The 20,714-nt window shown below is 47.4% G+C and overlaps 1 protein-coding gene across 2 annotated transcripts in view; it reads right to left on the bottom strand.

The window, feature by feature from the left end:
* LOC147886402 (Transducin/WD40 repeat-like superfamily protein) overlaps positions 1-20,714 on the bottom strand; it is a 102,621-nt gene that overhangs the window by 18,832 nt on the left and 63,075 nt on the right. For both annotated transcript variants that reach the window (XM_087395689.1, XM_087395690.1), the window contains exons 4-5: positions 11,641-11,841; positions 11,449-11,556 (exon numbers count right to left, since the gene is read on the bottom strand). In XM_087395689.1, coding sequence (XP_087251815.1) covers positions 11,449-11,556; positions 11,641-11,841 — 309 coding nt within the window. The remainder of the gene's footprint in view (positions 1-11,448; positions 11,557-11,640; positions 11,842-20,714) is intronic.

Here is a 20,714-nt window from a genome sequence, read left to right on the forward strand (position 1 = left end):
ATCCTTTACTTTTCGCAATATCAGCACCTCATTTTGCTTCACCCCTGCTCACTCCACTTTCTATTCTCCCACCATTTTTAACACCAATGGATGATCCCGAAAGTCCGAGCATGCCAACAGTAGGACATGAATCAAGGTTTTCAGATCTTAAAATCTGACCTGCACTTCCTTTGACCACAAGAAGGCATCGTCCTTCAAGAGATCTGTGAGAGGAGCTGCCCTTTTGCAAAACGTTCTATGAATTGTCTATATAATGATGCCCTAAAATCCTCTCCTGCTTTCGATGTGCCCAATATTTTTGAAATAAGAGTGATATATTCCATTCAAAACAAATCATACAACAGGTGGGAGAGAAAGTACTCTATCCCTAGCCTCAACAATGCGGCAAAAAAGCCATGGAGGTGGTCTAAAATGCCACGACATCCCAAAAGGGGTCAAGTGAAAAAATAAAGAGCAGTCCCATGTCCTCATGAAGGATATAAGTCTCCCACGAGCTGCCAAAGAGGTGCCTGTACACCGCTCCCACTGACTCCTAAGGGTGAAAATAATCTCTGCCCAAATGGAAGCGAGAGTGTCAGCCTCCGTGCATAAATGGTCCCCAAGTACAAGAGAACATCGCGAACACCATATCCGCCATAGGGTAATGCTGGAAATCACATCCTAGGCTGACCCTACAGCTGAAATAGGCATGGAATCCTGTGCTGGTATCGGTAACAAAAGTAAATCCTGCAGCTCCATGATGCTGGCCTCCGTGGGACCCCGTCTCTGGCGTCGCTGCATGAAGAAACCAAAGTCTCCTGGCTCTGCCTCAAAGAGAGTAAAGGCTCCAGATCCTCTCCCCCAAAGAGCAGCGCCCCACGTCATCAGAAAGGACTCATGAGTACCTGAAGATACCTGTCCATACCACTCTAGAGCTGGTACAACTCCATAAACAATGCTTGCTAGATTCCTCTGCAATCTGACAACGCATACATAGGGAGGGTCTACCCATATGCTGGAGCCAAGTACCCACAGGTATACCCCTATGTATAGTGAGCCAAAGAAAGTAGGAGACTTTCCTGGCTCTACTGATGCCCCAAAAGTGAGTCCAGTAGCTCCGCAAGAGCTCTGCAGTAAGTCCCTGTGCGTGCCAATGCTGGGAGGCAGATGGAATGTGATGAGAGTCTCTCCGCTGAAGCCTGTAACCTGCCCTCGTCGAGTACTGGAAGAAAGAAAGAGGACGATCGCCTGTCACCGGAGCAGGCCATGCCCACTCACCTGAGTCCCAGTCAAGCTCCGCAAGAGGACGACCCTGAAAAATCCAAACTCTCCATCTAATATCCTCTGCAAGGGTCAACCTGGAAGGATCTGTGATCCATTCCTTACCCAGGCAACCAATGACCCTGACTCTCTGCCAAAGAAGCTCCTGACGATCCATGGGTTGAGTGGGATACAATCTGTGAGAGGAGTTCGTCTCAAAATAAATAAACGGTGCCGGTCCTAAGCGAACTCCAATGCATAGCCCAGCCTCACTAAAACAACCTGACCAAGTAGAAATAGGATCAACATAGGCTGGATCTGTAAGTACATCCCTCCACTCCTGAGGAATAGCTCTCATGATCTGTAATCTGGTGGCAGCAATCTGTCCAAGTGGCCCATGTCTATCTCTGATCACCTCCTCTGACATCTCCACACCTTCCCTGAACCAATCTCCAACTGTCACAACCCCCTGAGCATGCCATCTGGCCAAGGGAGTCCTGAGTTCTGTACCAAGGGAAGATCCCTGGTACCGAACTAGGGGGTTATGGTAAAGTGGCTGTCGGGCAATTTCCTCTCTAGAGGAGGGAACTGCTCTGATGAGGTGCTGTCGAAAGTGATCCCATATCTGAACAAGCCTTTTCACAAGTGGTGAGGAAGGCTGAGAATGCTGGTCCGTCAGGAAGATCCAATTGACTCTACCTGCCCACTGCCTGCTGCTCTGGGGGTGCACTGATGAATCCCATGCAGTAGGAACTGCTTCCACGGCTGATCTCCTGGAGTCAAACTGTTGGAGAGGTCACCTCCCCATCTGTAAGCCCCCATATGAGGAGAGCATGGGGGAGGGAGACCTAGGGCAGTACCCAACAGAAAAAGAGAGAAAGGGGCTGCCACATAGACAGCATCATGGCTGTCATGTGGGCAGCACACCTAGAGCTGGAACAAGCCTGGAGCAGAGGCAAGATAGTCTGGGACAGATTGTGAAGGATCTAGGACATGGAGGCGCACTGTCTGCAAAGGCGCAGATATGGCAGGGTGTGCAGGCCCAGATCTGCAGCAGGAACTGTGGGTGTCAGTGGGCAGGAGACAGGCCTTTTATAGGCTGGATATATGCCTTGAAAGGAGGGCCAAAGGGCCTTGGAAGTTTGGGCCAAAAAGCCCTGGGTTGTGTGCCTTATAGGGCTGGACCAGCCACAGACTGGTCGGCCAGTCTGCACCAGGCTGGTCGGTTTTTTTTACCAGCCCCTTTGGGGCCTATAAAAGGAGCCCTTTGGCAGGGCATTTAGCATCCAGCTTCCAGCAGATCCAGAGCAGAAAGGAGCAGCAGTAGGGCTACCTTTGGGCCTACAGTCAGGAGGAGAAAGAAGTACCTTGTGCTGCAGACTTAGCTTGCAGGAGGCTGCCCACCTAGACTGGTTTCCAGACAGCAAGGTGGAGAAGATCATTCTAGACGGAAAGCCTACTCACGCTCGAGGTGGAGCACGCGGACTCTAGTCTAGAGATAGCCAGCAGATAGGAGGACTTTGTGGTAAGATCAGAGGACCACACCATTGGTGGGACTCTGGATCTGTCTCTCTTGTATTGTGTCCATAGTTGTGGACGGAAATATATTATTTGATGGTTTCTCTATCTAGTTTGGTTCATTGTCTATTGATGAGTCTGCACACCTATTGAATGCACATAAGTAAAGAAGTTTGTGATTCCACACCCACACCGCACACTGTGTGAGCTCCTGGGCATTATTTCCGCTGCGTGTACCCTCTGTTGGGTATTTTCTAACATGGTATCAGAGCCCAAGTAGGAGGCTCACAGGTGTGGGAGCCTGAAGGCAGGGACCTTGCTGAAGGACGACCCTGATTCAGAAGCTCTAGGGGATCGACTTCCACGACTGGAGGATTGTGCCCTTGCGAGAAGGAGGGTGACTCAGGTTCAGTCAGGTGCGTTCAGAGTTCTGGTTTACTGAAATTGAGTTTGGTTGACTTTGCTGTGTGGTATATACAGCAGAGATGTCGACATCTACAGCCTCTTCAGCCCCTGCTTTCCCTTCCTCCTCCAGTTTTCTCTCTTTCACTATCCCTAACTTTGGAGAGTCTGGGAACCTGGACGGGACTAATTACCCGATCTGGAAAGTGAAGATCCGGAGTCATTTAGTGGCTCGGAAGTTGTGGAAGCTGACCACGGGAGAGGAGTTGAAGCCGGAAGACATGGTGGACAGTAAAGGGAAGGTACTCATGGCAGTAGACAGAGAAGAGCTTGAAGCTTGGGAAGAAAGAGATGCCCATACCCTGGCAATAATTATAGGGACTACGGCGGACTCCGTTCTTCCGCATATCCAGCTGGCCGAGACGTCAGTAGAGGCGTGGGCCATCCTGAAGGATCTATACAAGACAGACAATACCTCCCGGATCGTGCTTCTTCAGCATCAACTCTACAATCTTGATATGGAAGAAGGCGATACGGTGCATAGCCATTTGACGAAGGTCAAGGTGGTGCGGGATCAGCTGGCAGCAATTGGTCAGAAGACAAACTCATGCCATCTGGCCTTGATGGTACTGAGGAGATTGCCTCGGAGTTTCAAGAGCTTTGTTACAGCTGTGACAGCAGGACAGAGGACCAAACCTTTGACATTTGAGGACTTGTGTCCATTACTGCTACAGGAGGAAGCTCGGGAGAAGCTCTACAACGAGGACAAAGACGACAAGGCGATGCTGGTGAAGGATTCCGCAGGTAAAGGAAAGGGCAAGCCTAACAGTGGCAAGTCCAAGAAAGACGACTCTGACGACGAGGGGACTTCGAAGAGAAAGCACAAGAAGAAGTGTTTCTATTGTGATACGCCCGGACATTTTGCAAAGGACTGTAGAAAGAAAAAGGCGGATCAGAAAAACAAACAGGAGTCTGACTCAGATTCAGAGGAAACAGCCAAAGCTAATGTGGTAATCGAAGAATTGTTCCTGGTGACATCACCGAGTGTTACCGAGGTCAGATATGTTGATCCAGAAGTCACAGTAAGGATGTCTGACATAGAGATGTGGGTCGACGAGGAGTCAGATGCCTTTGTGAAGGTGAAGGACAGTATGGAGCACTTGGTACCTTCCAGGTGTGTAGCTGTTGACACTAACACGAGGGTGGATTCCATGGAAAGCCCAAGGGTCTCATGGCCAGATGGATGCTGGAGTTCAGAAGGGGACAGTACAGGATTACACAAGATCTTGGCGGGTGCCTCATTGAGGTACAGGGTTTGCTTTCAGAGCGAACATTCAGGCAGTACAACAGTCTGGTATGTATTTGATATTCTGCATTTGAGCCTTTATAGCATGCTGTGGAGAGATTCTGCTCTTCATTTGTCTCAGGTGATAAGAGATTGGAAGGAATTGGCCTTCTTCGAAGGCAGAAGGGGAAGTATTTGTGCTTCTTCAAATCTTGGACGCAGATTGCTAGAAGGTGGTGGACAAAGAGTACTGAAGCCAGAAAAGTACCTGCTTGAGAACTCAGCGAGAGTTCATGGTCCAGGTTATCTGGAAATATTCATTGGTTGCAAACCTTGCCAAAGGAAGGACGGGTTGAAATAGACCCTCAGAGCATGGTGCCTGGAAGACTCCAGGTTGTTCACTCATTATGAGGGGGACGACTGGAAGATCGTGACGGCTGGATTGCTCGAGTTCAGAGGCGGGAATGTGATTGAAGGAGATGGTACCAAAGATGGACCTGTGTACTAGGATGGTGTGCGGAAGCGGAACCGGACCTGGTGGAGCAGGAGCCACTAGATGAAAAGCCAGGAAAAGATTTTGACACCGAAAGGTTCCAGAGGACTACAACCAGGGCTGGAGCATCTTCATCGGTGTGTTGGCATTGGGCTGAGATGTGTCGGTGAGAGGGGGTGTTGGAGAGGTCACCTTCCCATCTGTAAGACCTAGGGCAGTACCCAACAGAAAAAGAGAGAAAGGGGCTGCCACATAGACAGCATCATGGCTGTCATGTGGGCAGCACACCTAGAGCTGGAACAAGCCTGGAGCAGAGGCAAGATAGTCTGGGACAGATTGCGAAGGATGGACATGGAGGCGCACTGTCTGCAGAGGCGCAGATATGGCAGGGTGTGCAGGCCCAGATCTGCAGCAGGAACTGTGGGTGTCAGTGGGCAGGAGACAGGCCTTTTATAGGCTGGATATATGCCTCGAAAGGAGGGCCAAAGGGCCCTGGAAGTTTGGGCCAGAAAGCCCTGGGTTGTGTGCCTTATAGGGCTGGACCAGCCACAGACTGGTCGGCCAGTCTGGTCGGCCAGTCTGTACCAGGCTGGTCGGTTTTTTTAACCAGCCCCTTTGGGGCCTATAAAAGGAGCCCTTTGGCAGGGCATTTAGCATCCAGCTTCCAGCAGATCCAGAGCAGAAAGGAGCAGCAGTAGGGCTACCTTTGGGCCTACAGTCAGGAGGAGAAAGAAGTACCTTGTGCTGCAGACTTAGCTTGCAGGAGGCTGCCCACCTAGACTGGTGGTTTCCAGACAGCAAGGTGGAGAAGATCATTCTAGACGGAAAGTCTACTCACGCTCGAGGTGGAGCACGCGGACTCTAGTCTAGAGATAGCCAGCAGATAGGAGAAGGACTTTGTGGTAAGATCAGAGGACCACACCATTGGTGGGACTCTGGATCTGTCTCTCTTGTATTGTGTCCATAGTTGTGGACGGAAATATATTATTTGATGGTTTCTCTATCTAGTTTGGTTCATTGTCTATTGATGAGTCTGCACACCTATTGAATGCACATAAGTAAAGAAGTTTGTGATTCCACCCCACACCGCACACTGTCTGAGCTCCTGGGCATTATTTCCACTGCGTGTACCCTCTGTTGGGTATTTTCTAACACAAACCTCTAACAAGAAGTTTGACTAAAAGGGCTCTGCTCTGCATCTCCGGATCAAGAATCCCAAGTCCTCCTTGCGAGAAAGATAAAGTGATAGTATCCCATGAAACTCTGGCCCTAGTGTCCTCAGAACCATCACCACCACTCCACAGAAAGTTCCGAAGCAATCTCCTCACCTGACGAATCGAGTCAGCATGAAAGCACCAACATGACGCAACATACCACATAGTCGCTAGTAGAACCTGGTTGAGTACTAGCACTCTTCCGGCCAAAGAGAGTCTAGCCGTACTCCAGTAGGCTAGCTTTTTGCGGATACTCTCAAGAACTGGGGCAAACTGTTGCGTCGGGGACACCTCAATGCCAACCTGGAAGCCAAGATATCTCGTGGAGGTGCCTCTAGGTATCCATACAAAGCCTCTGTCTCCTCCCCATGCTGGGGTATCCTGCTGATCTCCATTCCAGATGCCTTTTAATTTGTTCCAATTGACAAGTCCCCCTGAGGCTTTGCAGAATTTGTCAATTGCATCCGCAGCAGTAGCAAGACTATATGCATCTCCTCTGACTGTCAGTGCCGTATCATCAGCAAACTCAGTGTCCAGAAGCTCCTGCTCCTGTCGGATAGGCAGATGAAGTCCCAAAGTGCCATGACTGGTAGCCTGCATAAAGTATCCCATAGCCTCCGCTACGAAAAGGAAAAGGTAAGGTGCAAGCGGGCATCCCTGTCGTACTGATCTGGATAGCTGAAAAGCCGGTCCTCTGCCTCCACAGACCACCATCCTACTAGAAGAGTGAGAGTAAAGTGAGGAGACCCATAAAATCCATCTGTCACTAAAGCCTAGCCTCCTCATAGTGCCCTCCAAGAAGCCCCAGTCCACCCTGTCATAGGCCGCCTCAAAATCGAGAAGGAGAACTGCAATCTCCTACTGACTCTCCTTCGCCCAGTGAGTGGCCTCCCAAAAAGTGAAGATATTATCCAAGATACTCCTATCTTGGACAAATCCTGTCTGAGTAGCTCTGATGATATCTGGCAGCATAGGCTTTAAACGAAGGGCCAAGGTCTTCGCTAGGATCTTGTAGGTTGTCCCTAAAAGTGTAATGGGTCTCCAATTACGTAGGATTGTCTTGTCTCCCCCTTTCGGGATAAGACAAATCATACCTGTGCATAATGCCTCACCCAAAGATCCTGCATCGAGAGCCTCTGAAAAGGCCGAAAGTAGATGAGGTCCAATCGTATCCCAAAGAGCTGTAAAAAGAAGTGGTGACAGACCATCCTCCCCCGGGCCTCTGTCTCTGGGCAGCTCATGTAACGCATCTGTGATCTCCAGGAGTGATAGCGGGCTATCCAAAACCTGACTCATCCTGTCTGAGACCATCTGGGGGACAGGACTCCAAATCTCATCTCTGGCTCTGATCATCTCCTCGGTGATTGGATCGGCGGTGTAAAGAGTGGAATAGAAATTAGAAGTGATCTCAACAAGACGATGAGGATCCGTCTGAAGAGACCCGGCCGCATCCACAAGTCTACGAAGACTGTCCGAAGAGTATCTCTGACCCACTGTCCTGAAGAACTCTCTAGAGCATCTATCCCCCTTCTGGATCCAGAAGGTCTGCTGGGAGTAAAACCTGAACTGGGCCCTCCTGCCCTGAATCTCCTCTAGTCTCTCATGAGAGCTGTCTATCAATCTCACTGTCAAGTAGCTCAGTTGACCAGCTTTCGCTCCCCCGAGAACGAAAGCTGCCTGCGGAGAAACGAAGAATGTGCCCCTCTCTGGATAGAGTAACACATCCCAAGTACTACTCTACCTCCTCTGACCGTCGACAAAATACCGGGAGAAGTTCCAATCTAGTGAGGGAGTCTGTGGAAGCCCCTCGAGCCAAATAGGACCAAAACTCCACGGGCAGATCTCTGTCAACCAACCTGGGGTCAGGTCTGGGAGTCAGAAGAGCTGAAAAAGGGGGTTGAGCCGTCCTAACTCTATTCCTGGAATAGGTAAGAGGGAGAGGAAGAATCTGCGACGAGGTGCTTGTACGCATGGGTGACTGAAAATCTCGCTCAATCTCCTATGCTAGGATCTCCCAACCCTCACGCCTGTCTGGGTACTGAGCGAAATCTGTGACCGCACTCGCAAAAGATCTGGATAAACCAGGAGTGAAAAGCTGCGAGGACGAGGCTGTACTGGGAGGGGTGTCTGAGAGGACACTCCGCATAGCAACAAAGGAAGGTACTGCACGACAGGGAAGAGAAAGAGGTCTCGAGGGAACCTCATACAGGCGCATGAGATCCTGGGGCGGACTCTGACTCTGACCTGTGTCGTGAAATACCTCTCTCTCACTGGACTGCTGTGAAGAGGCATCTATCACCGTGTCTATAGCCTGAGCAGTCTCCTGCTCGATAACTGTCTCAGAAACCAAAATATGAACCTCCGGGGTAGAAGTGTCAAGAGTCATCAAATCCTGAACTACTGTCTCCTGCACAGTGTAAGGCCCTGCCTGCGGATGGTCCTTTGCATCTCCCCATTCCGGGGTCTCCTGCATGTAAATCTCAACTCCCTGAGCTACTATCTCCTGTACACTGTCAAGACCTGTCTGCGGAAGGTGCTCTGTATCTCCCCTTTCCGGGGTCTCCTGCACCTGTGTCTCAACTCTCTGCCAACTGTGAGCTCGTACCTGGGGCTGCTCGTACTGCTGACTCTCCCTCTGTCTCCGTCTCCTCCGAGCTCTCCGTGAAAGCTGTTCCGTTGGAGGCACTTCCAAGTCCTCTAAGTTCATTGGAGGCTCTGCTGAAAGAGTCGAAGCAGGCTCAGAGACCCCTGGAGGCCGCTCGTATTGCTGACTCTCCCTCTGTCTCCGTCTCCTCCGAGCTCTCCGTGAAATCTGTTCCGCTGGAGGCATCTCCAAGTCCTCTGAGTTCACAGGAGACCCCCCCAGAGGAATCTCTCCTCGCTTTGTTGGATGAGTCGAAGCAGGCTCAGAGACCCCTGGAGGCTGAGCTGTAGGTTTTGGGTCACTCGGAGGATGAGATGTATTTGGAGTCTCTGATCGATGTCGACGACTGGGGCAATCCCTAATAAAGTGACCTCTCTTCCGACAGAAAAGACACTGATCAGGAAGACCCTCGTACAAAACCCTCTGCTGCATCTGGACCCCATCTCCAATAGAGTACGAGATCAAAGTAGGCAAAGGTCGAGGAGGGGGGAAATCTGAAATGAGTCTAACCCTCGTAACACCTGTACTAGTAAGTGACTGTGCGTAAGAAGGTCTAGCACCTGAAGGGATGACTGTACCTACTACACTAGCCATATGCTCCACAGCTCTGCGACAAGAGCTGACCTCATCAGGAAGTCCAGGGAAAAGAATCCAAAAGGAGACCTGACGCGGTCCAGGGGAAGTAGAACTGAAGTGCTTCCGCCAAGGCCACAAATGGATGACTCTACTCTGAAACTGAATCGGTGAGCTCATAAGTACTCTTTGAGCCTGCTCTGCAGACTCAGGCCAAAAGAAAAGTACCCTCTGCCAAGCAAACGAAAAACCGTAACTGAGACACCCAAAGAGGCCATGCTGGTGCACACCCAATCACGTAATTGTTGGCCTCTACCGGGTAGAAAGCCAATGATGTGTGTAGAACGAAAACCCTCCTCTGCTACCTCAATCATCTGCACAATGTCGGGAGGAAAAGAAACTGTGACTTCAATCTCCTCAGGTTCGGCGACGGGAGTGGTGTTAGTGTCCTCCATTGTCTCAGCTTACGCTGTCCTGAGGGGAGGAGCTACCCCTGCTGAAAATACCCACCAAGAACTCGCAACCAACCACAAGTAAATCCCCAAAAGAAACCTGTAAAGCTCCGATCTTCAGCCTGCTTGGGATGCAAACAGAACGCTCAATGCTGAAACAGACCTCTCCGCCAATGCCTGGAAACAGCCAGGATCTCAACTCCCCGGAACACGAGTCGAACAGTCCCGGAGGGGGCCCTGAAACTGCCTAACCTGAAGCAAGGGAGGGGGGGCGAGCAAACAGCAATCGAGAGGACCTGAAAGGCGGCCAGCAGGCTGAAGGGGGGGCGGGGGGGGGGGAAAAAAAAGGGGCTGAAGGGGGGACGCTGCCTAGAATGCCTGCGCAGCCAAGGCAGCAGGCGACCTGGGCAGGGCGCTGCCAAAAGGCCTGCTCAGCCGAGGCAGAAGGGCGCAGGGCGCAGGGCCAGGGGCTCAGGGCAGCGAGATGCCGAGGCAGCAGGGCGCAGGGCAGCGAGACGCCGAGGCAGCAGGGCGCAGGGCGCAGGACGCAGGGCCTAGGCGTAGGGCGCAGGGGCGCAGGGCAGCAGGCCGCAAGGGCACAAGGCAAGGGCGTACGGGCGCAGGGCAGCAGGGCGCAAGGGCGCAAGGCGCAGGGCACAGGCGCAGGACACGGCCGAGGCAGCAGGGCACGAGGCAGCAGGGCGCGAGGCGCGAGGCAGCAGGGTGCGAGGCAGCTAGAGAGCGGGGGTGGGTGATGGTGAAAGCTGATGGCGGGCAGCAGCAGGCGGGGAGCTCCTCTCTCGAGTAAAGTCTTCTTCCACTGTGCCCAATATTTTCAACCTCTTCTACCATAAAAGTGCATTTGCTGGCCTTAGAATCGAGCTGAGTGGGATTGTGTGGTCATGGCAATTCCCTCATGCATTCACCTTTGAAGGGATCCATTTTTATCCCATTCCTGCCTACAATGTGCCCAAGATTTTTAATGTCTTCTACCATAAAAGTGCATTTGCTAGCCTTAGTATAGAGCTGATGCAACCTCAAGATTGCCAAGGCCTTATAGGTGAACAACTAATCTATTGTGAAGGATAATAGAGGCTGGAGCAAGCGTGTGAGATCTAGGCATAAGAGATGCTCTTTTGATTAAATTGTATTTTCCTTGCACCTTGTCCCCTCCTGCTGGATCTTTCCCTACTTTTTTGGCACTCAACACTCTTTTTTTCAAGTCTCCCCATGGTGCTTCTGTAACTTTCTATATTTTTGTAAAATGCTGGTTTGTCAGACAGATTCTTGTATTGGAGCATCGGACTGAACTTATCTTGAAGTACATTGTGGTATTCAAAAGTCTTTTCTTGATGACAGAGAAATAGAGCAATATCTAATGATTTCATGTCACTCTTTCTTAAGTTCTCCAGATTTTATCTTTCTTTCATCTGTGCTATGGTGAATGTTATTTATTTTTAAATTGTATTGGCTGAAAATTAAATTGGTTTTCAAGGGCTTAGATTACACTCGACAGCAGGCTCTTGAAAGCTTGAGAATCAAATAGCTTTTCTAGCAAAGCAATTAAAGTTCAGATTTATTCCCACAAAATCAGCAAGTACACAATAGCACCCAAATTCCCAACAAACCTGTACTGAGCCATTTGCTAGCCCTCCTGCTACACATTTTCCATCCAATGCCCAGGCACAAGCTGTCACAGGTACACGCCCAGGTCTAGCAAGCTTTGGCTTAATGACCTACAATCATTATATTTTTCCATATTAGTATCTCCAGCATTCATGAATTAGGCCATCATAGAGAAAAAGTCGAGTATCCTTTACCTGTTTCTGAGACTTGAACTCATTAACATCCCAAATTCTAAGAGAACCATCTTCAGATGAAGTCAATGTAGTCTGCTTCTCCTTTGGATGCCATTCTCCCCCCGTCAATCCTGAAATATGACCTTTTGTGTTTTTCAAGTCACGTATGTACATATCACCTCTAACAAATTCACCTAAAGTCATTCCATCTCTGTCATAAACCTGTAGTGATACAAGGCATGCGGTTAGACTCTATTCCACATATCAACATACACATTTTGCATAAAGGATCATTCAGCTTAACTTTAAACCTCCACCCAGGCCATAGACTGGACTTCACCATCTCTGTTAGTCTTGTTGTTAGGAAGCAAATGCAGATAATATACATCTTCTCAAATTGGGACTACATACAATTTTACAAACTAATTGGTGAGAGAGGGAGAGAGAGAGCGAGAAAGAGAGGTGAAGGTTTGCCTTTACGAGGATGCTAAAACAAAAAAATTTAAAAAGAAAAACGAACAACTACCCCATAGCTGAGGCAAGGCATGCTATGATCAGTATCTGAGCATAAGCTGGCCCATCCATGAGTTCTCTATAAATGAAGGTTGGATAAAGAGGAAAACAAACGATGTAAGATGTCATTTACTTCTTCACAAGACCAAAATAGTTCTTGCAACCAACAGCTGACACATCAACAAATATGGAGCAAGGAGAATGTCCTGCGTCTCACATATGCAGGTGGAAAGCATTAAAAAATACAAAGGAACCTCAAGAACTACATCTAGTTGCTAAAAGTACTAAGCATCACTTCAGGACGTAAGGTAGTGGTGTAGCAGCAAACATGGAGATGATCCACTGATTGGGTGCAAGATATCATCTGAAAAAACGTTGATATTAGGAGCATCCACATCTAGGAGTACCCCCCATCATTCACACAGTCATCTTTTCTGGGGGAAGGATGCACGATGGCAGGCAATTACATCTTCCCCACTCACTCACTGGTATTTATCCATATGTAATTAATTGCATCTCTTATTCCTCCATCAATTGTGTTGGAGATGACTACACTAAGAAGCCAACTATATATAATATAATTATGGGAGTAGACAAGTTTTTTGGTCTATCTTAACAAAATGCAGGAGGGCATGTCAATGACGACTAATAAACAAAATGAGGTGCCCCAAGCCTCACTAGTGCAGGTGCTAATGGTGATAAAAATTCAAGGGAATTTCTAAAGACATTAATATTGCCGGGAGGGGTCATGATAGTGGCTACCATCAATTGTGTTGTATCCTCTCCTCTTATAAGAAAACTACTATATGAATCTGCAAGGAGTTGGTAGGCATGACTATCTATCCTACTTGTCAGAGAATATAAGATCACACATCCACTACCTGCAAAGGTCCAGGATGCCATGTCAAAGCAAGAGAGCTTGCTTGCTAAGCCAACTCCCCACAACACAAGACTTCCCCAACATCACGCAGCTTTGCAGAAGATAACTCCCTCCAGATGCATGGATGCATAGAGAAACACTTCAGATCTGGAGACAAAGAAAGAAAGAAAGGAAGTTTATTAAAGCCTAAGAAAGACTAAAGGGTTTGAGACTGAAAAACATATATCTTTGTAAAACTAGAATATATCCAATCGTACAAATTTTTGTAGTTCTAAAGTCCAAAAAATAAAAAAAAATTTAGTTGTTGGGGCTTTTGCATCCGCGTAAGATATTTCGATGTAGTTGGACAGCTGATCACCACTTGGAGAAAAATTCAAAGAATTTGCATGTTTGCTAAGGTGATAGAACATATACCTTTGTAAGACTAGAATATATCCAATCATACAAATTCAGATTTTTGTTATTCTAAAGTCCAAAAAAAATTAGGGTTTCTACACCTGCATAAGATATTTCGATGTAGTTGAACAGCTGATCACCACCTGGACGATGTGCTATCATTGCAAAGAGAATCCAAATGCAAAGTGACAAAGAGGGGAGGACCTTGGCCATCATCCCAACCAATCAACTATCCATCCGACTGACGTGTGTGCATGCTATCTGTAGGGCTAACTCGACAAGATGAATTTGGCCATCAATGGCTATGGATGTGGTGATGGCTGGCACCATCGAGGGAGAAAGTTGCTCATGCTCAGCCTAGGTCCCTCCCTCCTCTGTAATCTCAGAGAGGTATCTGGACATCGGACAAGTGCTACCCTCACTCCAGTGATCTGTCTTCCAAAAGAGTCCACCTGAGGTCCAGTCTCTGGAGTCGAGCATTATGTCTCGTCCCTACTGCCCCTGACCAGGTCATCGGAGAAGAAGCATGTCATAGTCCTCTGGCTGGGCTCTGATGACACCTCCTACACTCTCCTTTGTGCTCACATGAGCTGATCTCTGTCATTGGGTCTCGAGGAGGAAAATCACCACATGTAGCTAATCAAGATGGGCCAAGAAATCTCTTAGTGGGCCAAAACCACTTCTAAATTGACAATGGTGCCGTCCACAAATCCCATAGTACGCACGGCATCTAAATGCAAAGTGCTCCTATATCTCGATCTCCTGCATATCACATAAAGTGCAGATCCGTCTCTCACGTGGATTGTCTACAAGAAAAGTAGAGGTAGGTTGCTGCCAATATTACTCTGCAACAGTGGAAGCTTCACCTTGAGATCACAAGATTCTAATGCAGAACACAACTCAAACACATGTGCTTTACTTAAATGTAAGAGGGCAATTCAGATCTGAAAGAGTGCTCGGATCTGAAAGAGTGGATGTAAGAGTGCTCGGGTGTATAGCCAAAACAAAAAGATATATAGGTAAATCTCAAGTACAAAAACTTGCCAACAAAATGTACCAACACCTCTAGGAACAACCCATGAGGTAAGGTACCAAAACATGGCTCGGTTTTGCTGCACTTCACTCATGCAAGGTGATCACCAAGCTAAGTAGACTCCTAGGCTCCTACTGGCTGCACGTGATGCAGTCCAGCCCAAGCTCTGTAGATGTGTTTGGTCCCCTGCCTAAAGCCCTTTATATCGGGCAATAAGCCCTCAACGTAGGCCAATTGGATCCACTCATACAGTGTCCAGACTAGCCTGATTATGTCCTAATTGTATCCTAGATCAAGTAGTTGCTTGAATCATTGAGCTCGTGGTACTATGTCAAAGGCTTTGCGGAAATCCACAAAGCAAGAGTAAACTCTCTGTTTCCATGCTCGAGCCTCTTTAGTGATAGCTCTGAGTGTGAAAATGTGGTCCAATGAAGCACGATATGCCCGAGCCTGACCCATAACTTTGAATCCTACAACTCCACAAACCGACTAGCTCATGGAGGGAAGGTCTTCTCCATGGGGAACATCATGAGCAACATAGGCTTTCAAATCGCTAAACAAGGGGATCCCATTCTAGCTCCCAAGGTCTTGAGGCCATGGTCCAGGATGGGAAAAAAAGTGGCTATCCATACTAACCACTTGGTCTCGGATGGGAGTAATGATGACAAATAGATTCCCATCCTAAACCCATGCTAGTTCCATCCATGTGCTAAGGCCTTAAGTTCATGTGCAATGTACTCATGCATAACCCCTCATGATCTTTGGCTCGACCATTCTGTAGCTTGAGAGTTTTTATATTCATAACATATTCTACTTAGAAAGTATGATAATCTATATATCATTTTGTGTTCAATTTAAGAAGTATCTCTTTGATAGTTAACTAAAGTCCACTTTATCCAACTACTAGGATTATCCCTAGATAACCACAACTTGGCTAAACACCTGGAGTGGTGGATTCCCATGGATTCCCGTGGTATGGGACACAGGAGTTGTGGCCATGCATATGATTGTTTAGCCATGGATTTGGCTAACCGGCCATGGATTGGTTAGTTGCATCACTTAAGTGATAAAAACCATAGCAGTACGTGGTTGGATAACCCATTGTTTGAGAAATCCATTGGGATAAACCACTTACTTGGAAACTGAGAGTTTATGGGTAACTATGATGATGTGGCAGTATCACGTGGGTGACAATCCTCGATCACTGTTGTTGTTCTATAGTGTGGATTCACTCGAACAGCAGCTGAATTGAGAGAAAACTTCTTAGACTCAATTCCTTTGGTGCTTTGGACTAAGCACGTGATAAAGGAATGTTGAGTACCATTCATGGATGAAATATGGAATTCTTGCTATATCCACTGCTTGCATTTGGCAGGTGGGATACAAGATACAATAGCCCGGTATTATTGTGTCTTTTCAATCATCAATAAGGGTATACTTTCCTATAGTTTACGTAAACAAGGGAAGATAGGAAGAAGCTGAATCCTATATACACTTCTGTGTGGCCAAAAAGTTATCAGAGTAAGAGTAAACCTTGTGCCTGACTGTTAGCCCCAGTACCTGGCTATTAGCCCTTGTACTAGAGATCCCCTAGGCAATGAGCTGGGTTTCTCTGGAACAGGCCACTTTTTTCTTTCAGCCTTTTCTGGTTTTTTCCATACTCAGCACCTTTGGGGCTGTTGTTTTGTATGAAGTCTTTCAAGCATTAATAGAAGGTTCTTTTCTTTGCCAAAAAAAAAAAGAGTAAGCCTTGTGGAGAAACTCATAAGTAAGGGTATACTTTCCTCTAGTTTACATAAGCAAGGAAGATGGAAAGAAGCTGAATCCTGGATGCACTTCTGTGTGGCTAAAAAGTTATTGTGGTAAGAGTAAGGTTTGTGAAGAAAGATGTTGGAATAGAGGTCACCTCCCCGTCGTGAGCCCCCATATGATGAGAGCATTGGGGGGGTGGACCTGGGTCTTGAGAGACTGACACATGGGCAGGGTATTGTCTACCATGTGGGCAGGAATCAAAGAGAGAAGAGAGAGGTACATGGAAAGACCAGCATGGCTGCAACGGACGGAGCCTGTGAAAGGAGCGGATGGCGGGGACAGCAAGTCCTGGATCTGGCCCGGTCAGTCAAGAGCAGCAGACATGGCGGGGGATTCCACAGACAAAGAGGCGCCTTGAGGGACAGATGTTGCAGCAGTAAAGGGGGCAGTGGTGGTGGCTATGGAAGGCCAGCCACCTGGCCTTGGTACTGCCCAAGGGAGGGGCCTTTTGTAGGCCTCCCTTAGGGCCTGGGAGCATCCCTAAAAAGGCCGACCAGGTCAATCAGCAAACCGACCTGCTGGTTGGCCAGAAAGCCCTGCAAAAGGACCTCAAAATGAGAGCCCCCAGTCAGTTATGGGGGGCAGCAAAGCCGTCCATTTAGGCCTGGCCCAGATGGCCATTTCAGAGGGCCCTTGGGGCCTATATGAGGAGAGGCCTTGAGCCTCACAATTCAACCAGCAGGAACAGCATTTCAGCTGCAGATTGCAGCAGGAGGAGGCCAGCCAAACAGGCTTCCACAAGCCCTAGGAAGGTGTCCAGGACCTGTAGACAAAGAGCTTGGAAAAGGCTTCACCTTGCTGTCATCTTGGACAAGGGGGTTTCCATTTTCCGAGCAAAAACCCCCGAGCGACAAGCGGACAAAAGGTGGGAGGGGTCAAAATATACAAGCTCAAGTCATTTTTGGGGAGCAAAAAATTCCAAATTATTTCAAAGAATATGTAAGTAAATATGTAATATTCATAAATAGATATAGATATAAATATACCTTTATATAATATACATATATAATGTCCAAGTGGTCACTTATTTTATGACTTTCAAAAATCCTTTCTTTTCCTTTCACCATTGGTTGGATCATGAAATTTTGAGCAAATATCCTCTTTACAGTTCCTCAGAATGACCTAAGAAAAATATATAATACATTTTTAATAGACCCTCTAAGTGTATTTTGCCAAAGGAATATGGTTTGAAGAGCTTGCCCCAACCCTATTCCGTCGGAGGAATACCCTTGGAGAGCCTACGCAGAAGGGGTCATGACTTTTGCTCCTTAGCTCAGATTGAGGAGCTGTAAAAAGAAAAAATGTTCAAAATTTCATGATCTATGCAATGGTAGGCTTAAAATTATACTTTTTATAGTTATAAAAGAGGAAATTGAAATTTTCAAGATGTATATGAAAGTTACAACCTCCCTAATTCATATTATGGTAGAAAGGAGTTCAATAGAGACCACATTTCCTTAAAAGTACTTAGGTTTGGAGAATTGGAAATCTTTTGAACATCCCTCCCTTGCCTTCCCATATTTGATAATGTATTAGAGATTAATTTATGATCGATTATAATGGCTTCAAGTATGAGGTTTCCAATATCTTTTTCCTACTCATCCAAGGAATATGGTATACGTTGTTATATGAGAGCTTTAAATATGGGATTGCTAAAGATTAGGGAAAATCTTTTTAATTGATTGAATTACCATAATCCTCAAAAGAGAGTATGGTAGGGAAGTATTCATAGGAGTTTCTAAAGTGTTTACTATTTGTTCATATATAGATGATGTTCTCTAAAATGAGGGTTATAATGAAAAATAAGAGTATATGGTTCCATAAATGAGAAATTGAGAAAGAATTGTATATTCCTTTGAGAAATATATAAGCATGGTTGGTGTAAAAAGTTATCGCTCGCACTTTTTTGCCCGTAGGTTTTTGCTCAGAAATTGTGCACATCCCTTGGACAGCAAGGTGCAAGGATCACGAACATAGAGTCTACATACGCTCAAGGTGCAGCACGCGGGCTCAAGTTTAGACATATCCGGCAAATAGTGGAAGTACATAGTAGTCAGATCAACGGATCATGCTTTGGTGGGACTTTAGATCTATCTGTCTTTGTATTGTGTCCATAGCTTTGGACGGAAATATATATTCTTTTGGTGGTTTCTATATCTCGCTGGATCATTGTCCATTGATGAGTCTGCACATCTATTTGATGCACATAAGTTTAAGAAGTTTGTGATTCCACTCCCCACACACACTGTGTGAGCTCCTGGGCTATTCTATCAGTCTTCCGCTGTGCATACCCTCTGTTGGTCGATTTCTAACAAAAGACACTCATGCCAGAAACATGTACTACATTAATCTCATGTAAGGATTGACAGTGAGGAGTCAAGTTGTATACCTGACTGTCCCCCTCAAAATACTATTTGTACTGAAATGTGACAGGTCTAGCATCCCCTATTAGTATTTTAAAGGGAGAAGAGAAGAGAAAGTCTTAAAAGACTTTTTGGAACCTAGTAATAGATTCACAAGTCCAAAATGGATTATTTAGACCTTGCATTTTGAATTTGGATCGTATTAAGATCTATATCATGATGACCCAAATGTTGGAAAGGCCACCTCCCCATCTGTAAGCCCCCAAATGAGGAGAGCATGGGGGATGGAGACCTAGGGCATCTGCGACAGAGAAAAGAGTGAAAACAAGGGGCTGCCACATGGACAGCATGATGGCTGTCATGTGGGCAGCACATATGAAGAGATACTTGGCAATGCAAGGGATTCTTGGAGGGCGGATCTGGTGGTAGGAGATCCAGAGGCTATCCACATGGACAGAGGACCTGATTGCGCAGGAGATAAAGGGCTGCCACATGGCGGGATGTGCAGGATGGATAAGCTCATAGGTGGATCAGGTTTTGGGCCTCTTTTAAGGCCTTTTGGATTAGGGCTGGAGAGTGGACACCTAGGTCGCCAGGAGCAGCAGCAAGTAGGGCTGCATGGGACTGGCCTTGGGGGCATATTTATAGCCGGCCAAGCAGGCCTGCATAGGGGCTAGGCCTCTGCAACGAAATGAGGGCCAAAGGCCCTATATATGAGCCCAAGAGGGGCCAAACCAGTTGGCCAATTAGGATGCTGGGTCGGTGGGTTTTGCCAGCCCTTGGGCCTATATAAGAGGTCCTCAGTGGCCTCATTACTTATCCAGCAGGTGGAGCAGTTCAGCAGTAGATTGCAGGCTCTTGGTTGTTGACTTTGCTGTGTGGTTTAGTAGCAAAGATGTCGATCACTTCACCCTCTTCAGCCCCTGCTCTCCCTTCCTCCTCCCCCAGATTTCTTTCTTTCACCATCCCTTACTTTGGAGAGTCTGGAAATTGGATGGGACAAATTACCCTAGCTGGAAGGTGAAGATCTGGAGTCATCTAGTGGCTCGAAAACTGTGGAAACTGGCAACGGATCCTAAGGCGAAGCCGAAGGATATAGTGGACAACAAGGGGAAGATACTCATACCAGTAGATGGAGAGGAGCTCGAAGCTTGGGAAGATAGAGATGCCCATGCCCTGGCATTGATCATAGGGACTACGGCGGACTTTGTGCTTCCTCACATCCAGATGACCAACACGTCGGTAGAGGTGTGGGTCATTCTGAAGGATCTGTACGAGACAGATAACACATCTCGGGTCTTGCTTCTTCAGCATCAGCTCTACAACTTGGATGAAGGAGATTTAGTACATGACCACTTGACAAAGGTCAAGGTGGTAAGGGATCAACTAGCATCGGCTGGTTAGAAGGTGGACTCATGCCACTTGGCCTTGATGGTACTGAGGAGGCTGCCTCGGAGTTTCAAAAGCTTCATTACGACTGTGACAGCAGGATAGAGGACCACACCTCTGACTTTTGAGGAGTTGGGTCCATTACTGCTTTAAGAAGAAGCTAGGGAGAATCTCTACAACAACGATACGATGACAAGGCGTTGCTGGCAAAGGAAAGGGCAAGTCTAACGGTGGCAAGCCCAAGAAGGATAACTCTGATGACGAGGACACTTCCAAGAAAAGGAAGCAGAAGAAGAAGTGCTTCTATTGTGACACGCCAGGCCATTTTGCGAAGGATTGCAAAAAGAAGGCGGCTCTGAAAAACAAGGAGTCCGACTCAGATTCAGAGGGTGACACAAAAGCCAAAGCTAATGTGGTAATCGAAGAACTGTTCTTGGTGACATCTCCATGTGTTATTGAGGTCACATATGCCGACCTAGAAGTCACAGTAAAAATGTCTGACATTGAGATGTGGGCCGATGCGGAGTCAAAAACCTTTGTGAAGGTGAAGGACAACATGGAGTGCTTGGAAACTTCTAGGTGTTGATATTGTAACGAGGATGAATTCCATGGAGTGCCCTAGGGTTTCATGTTCAGAGGGTTGTTGCAATTCAGAAGGGGATAGTACAGGATTGCACAGGTGATTGGTATGTGCCTCGATAAGGTGCAT

This window comes from Dipteris shenzhenensis, chromosome 24 (assembly GCF_047967505.1).
Source record: "Dipteris shenzhenensis isolate YYH24624 ecotype China chromosome 24, Dip_SZ_1.0, whole genome shotgun sequence".
NCBI lineage: Eukaryota > Viridiplantae > Streptophyta > Polypodiopsida > Gleicheniales > Dipteridaceae > Dipteris > Dipteris shenzhenensis.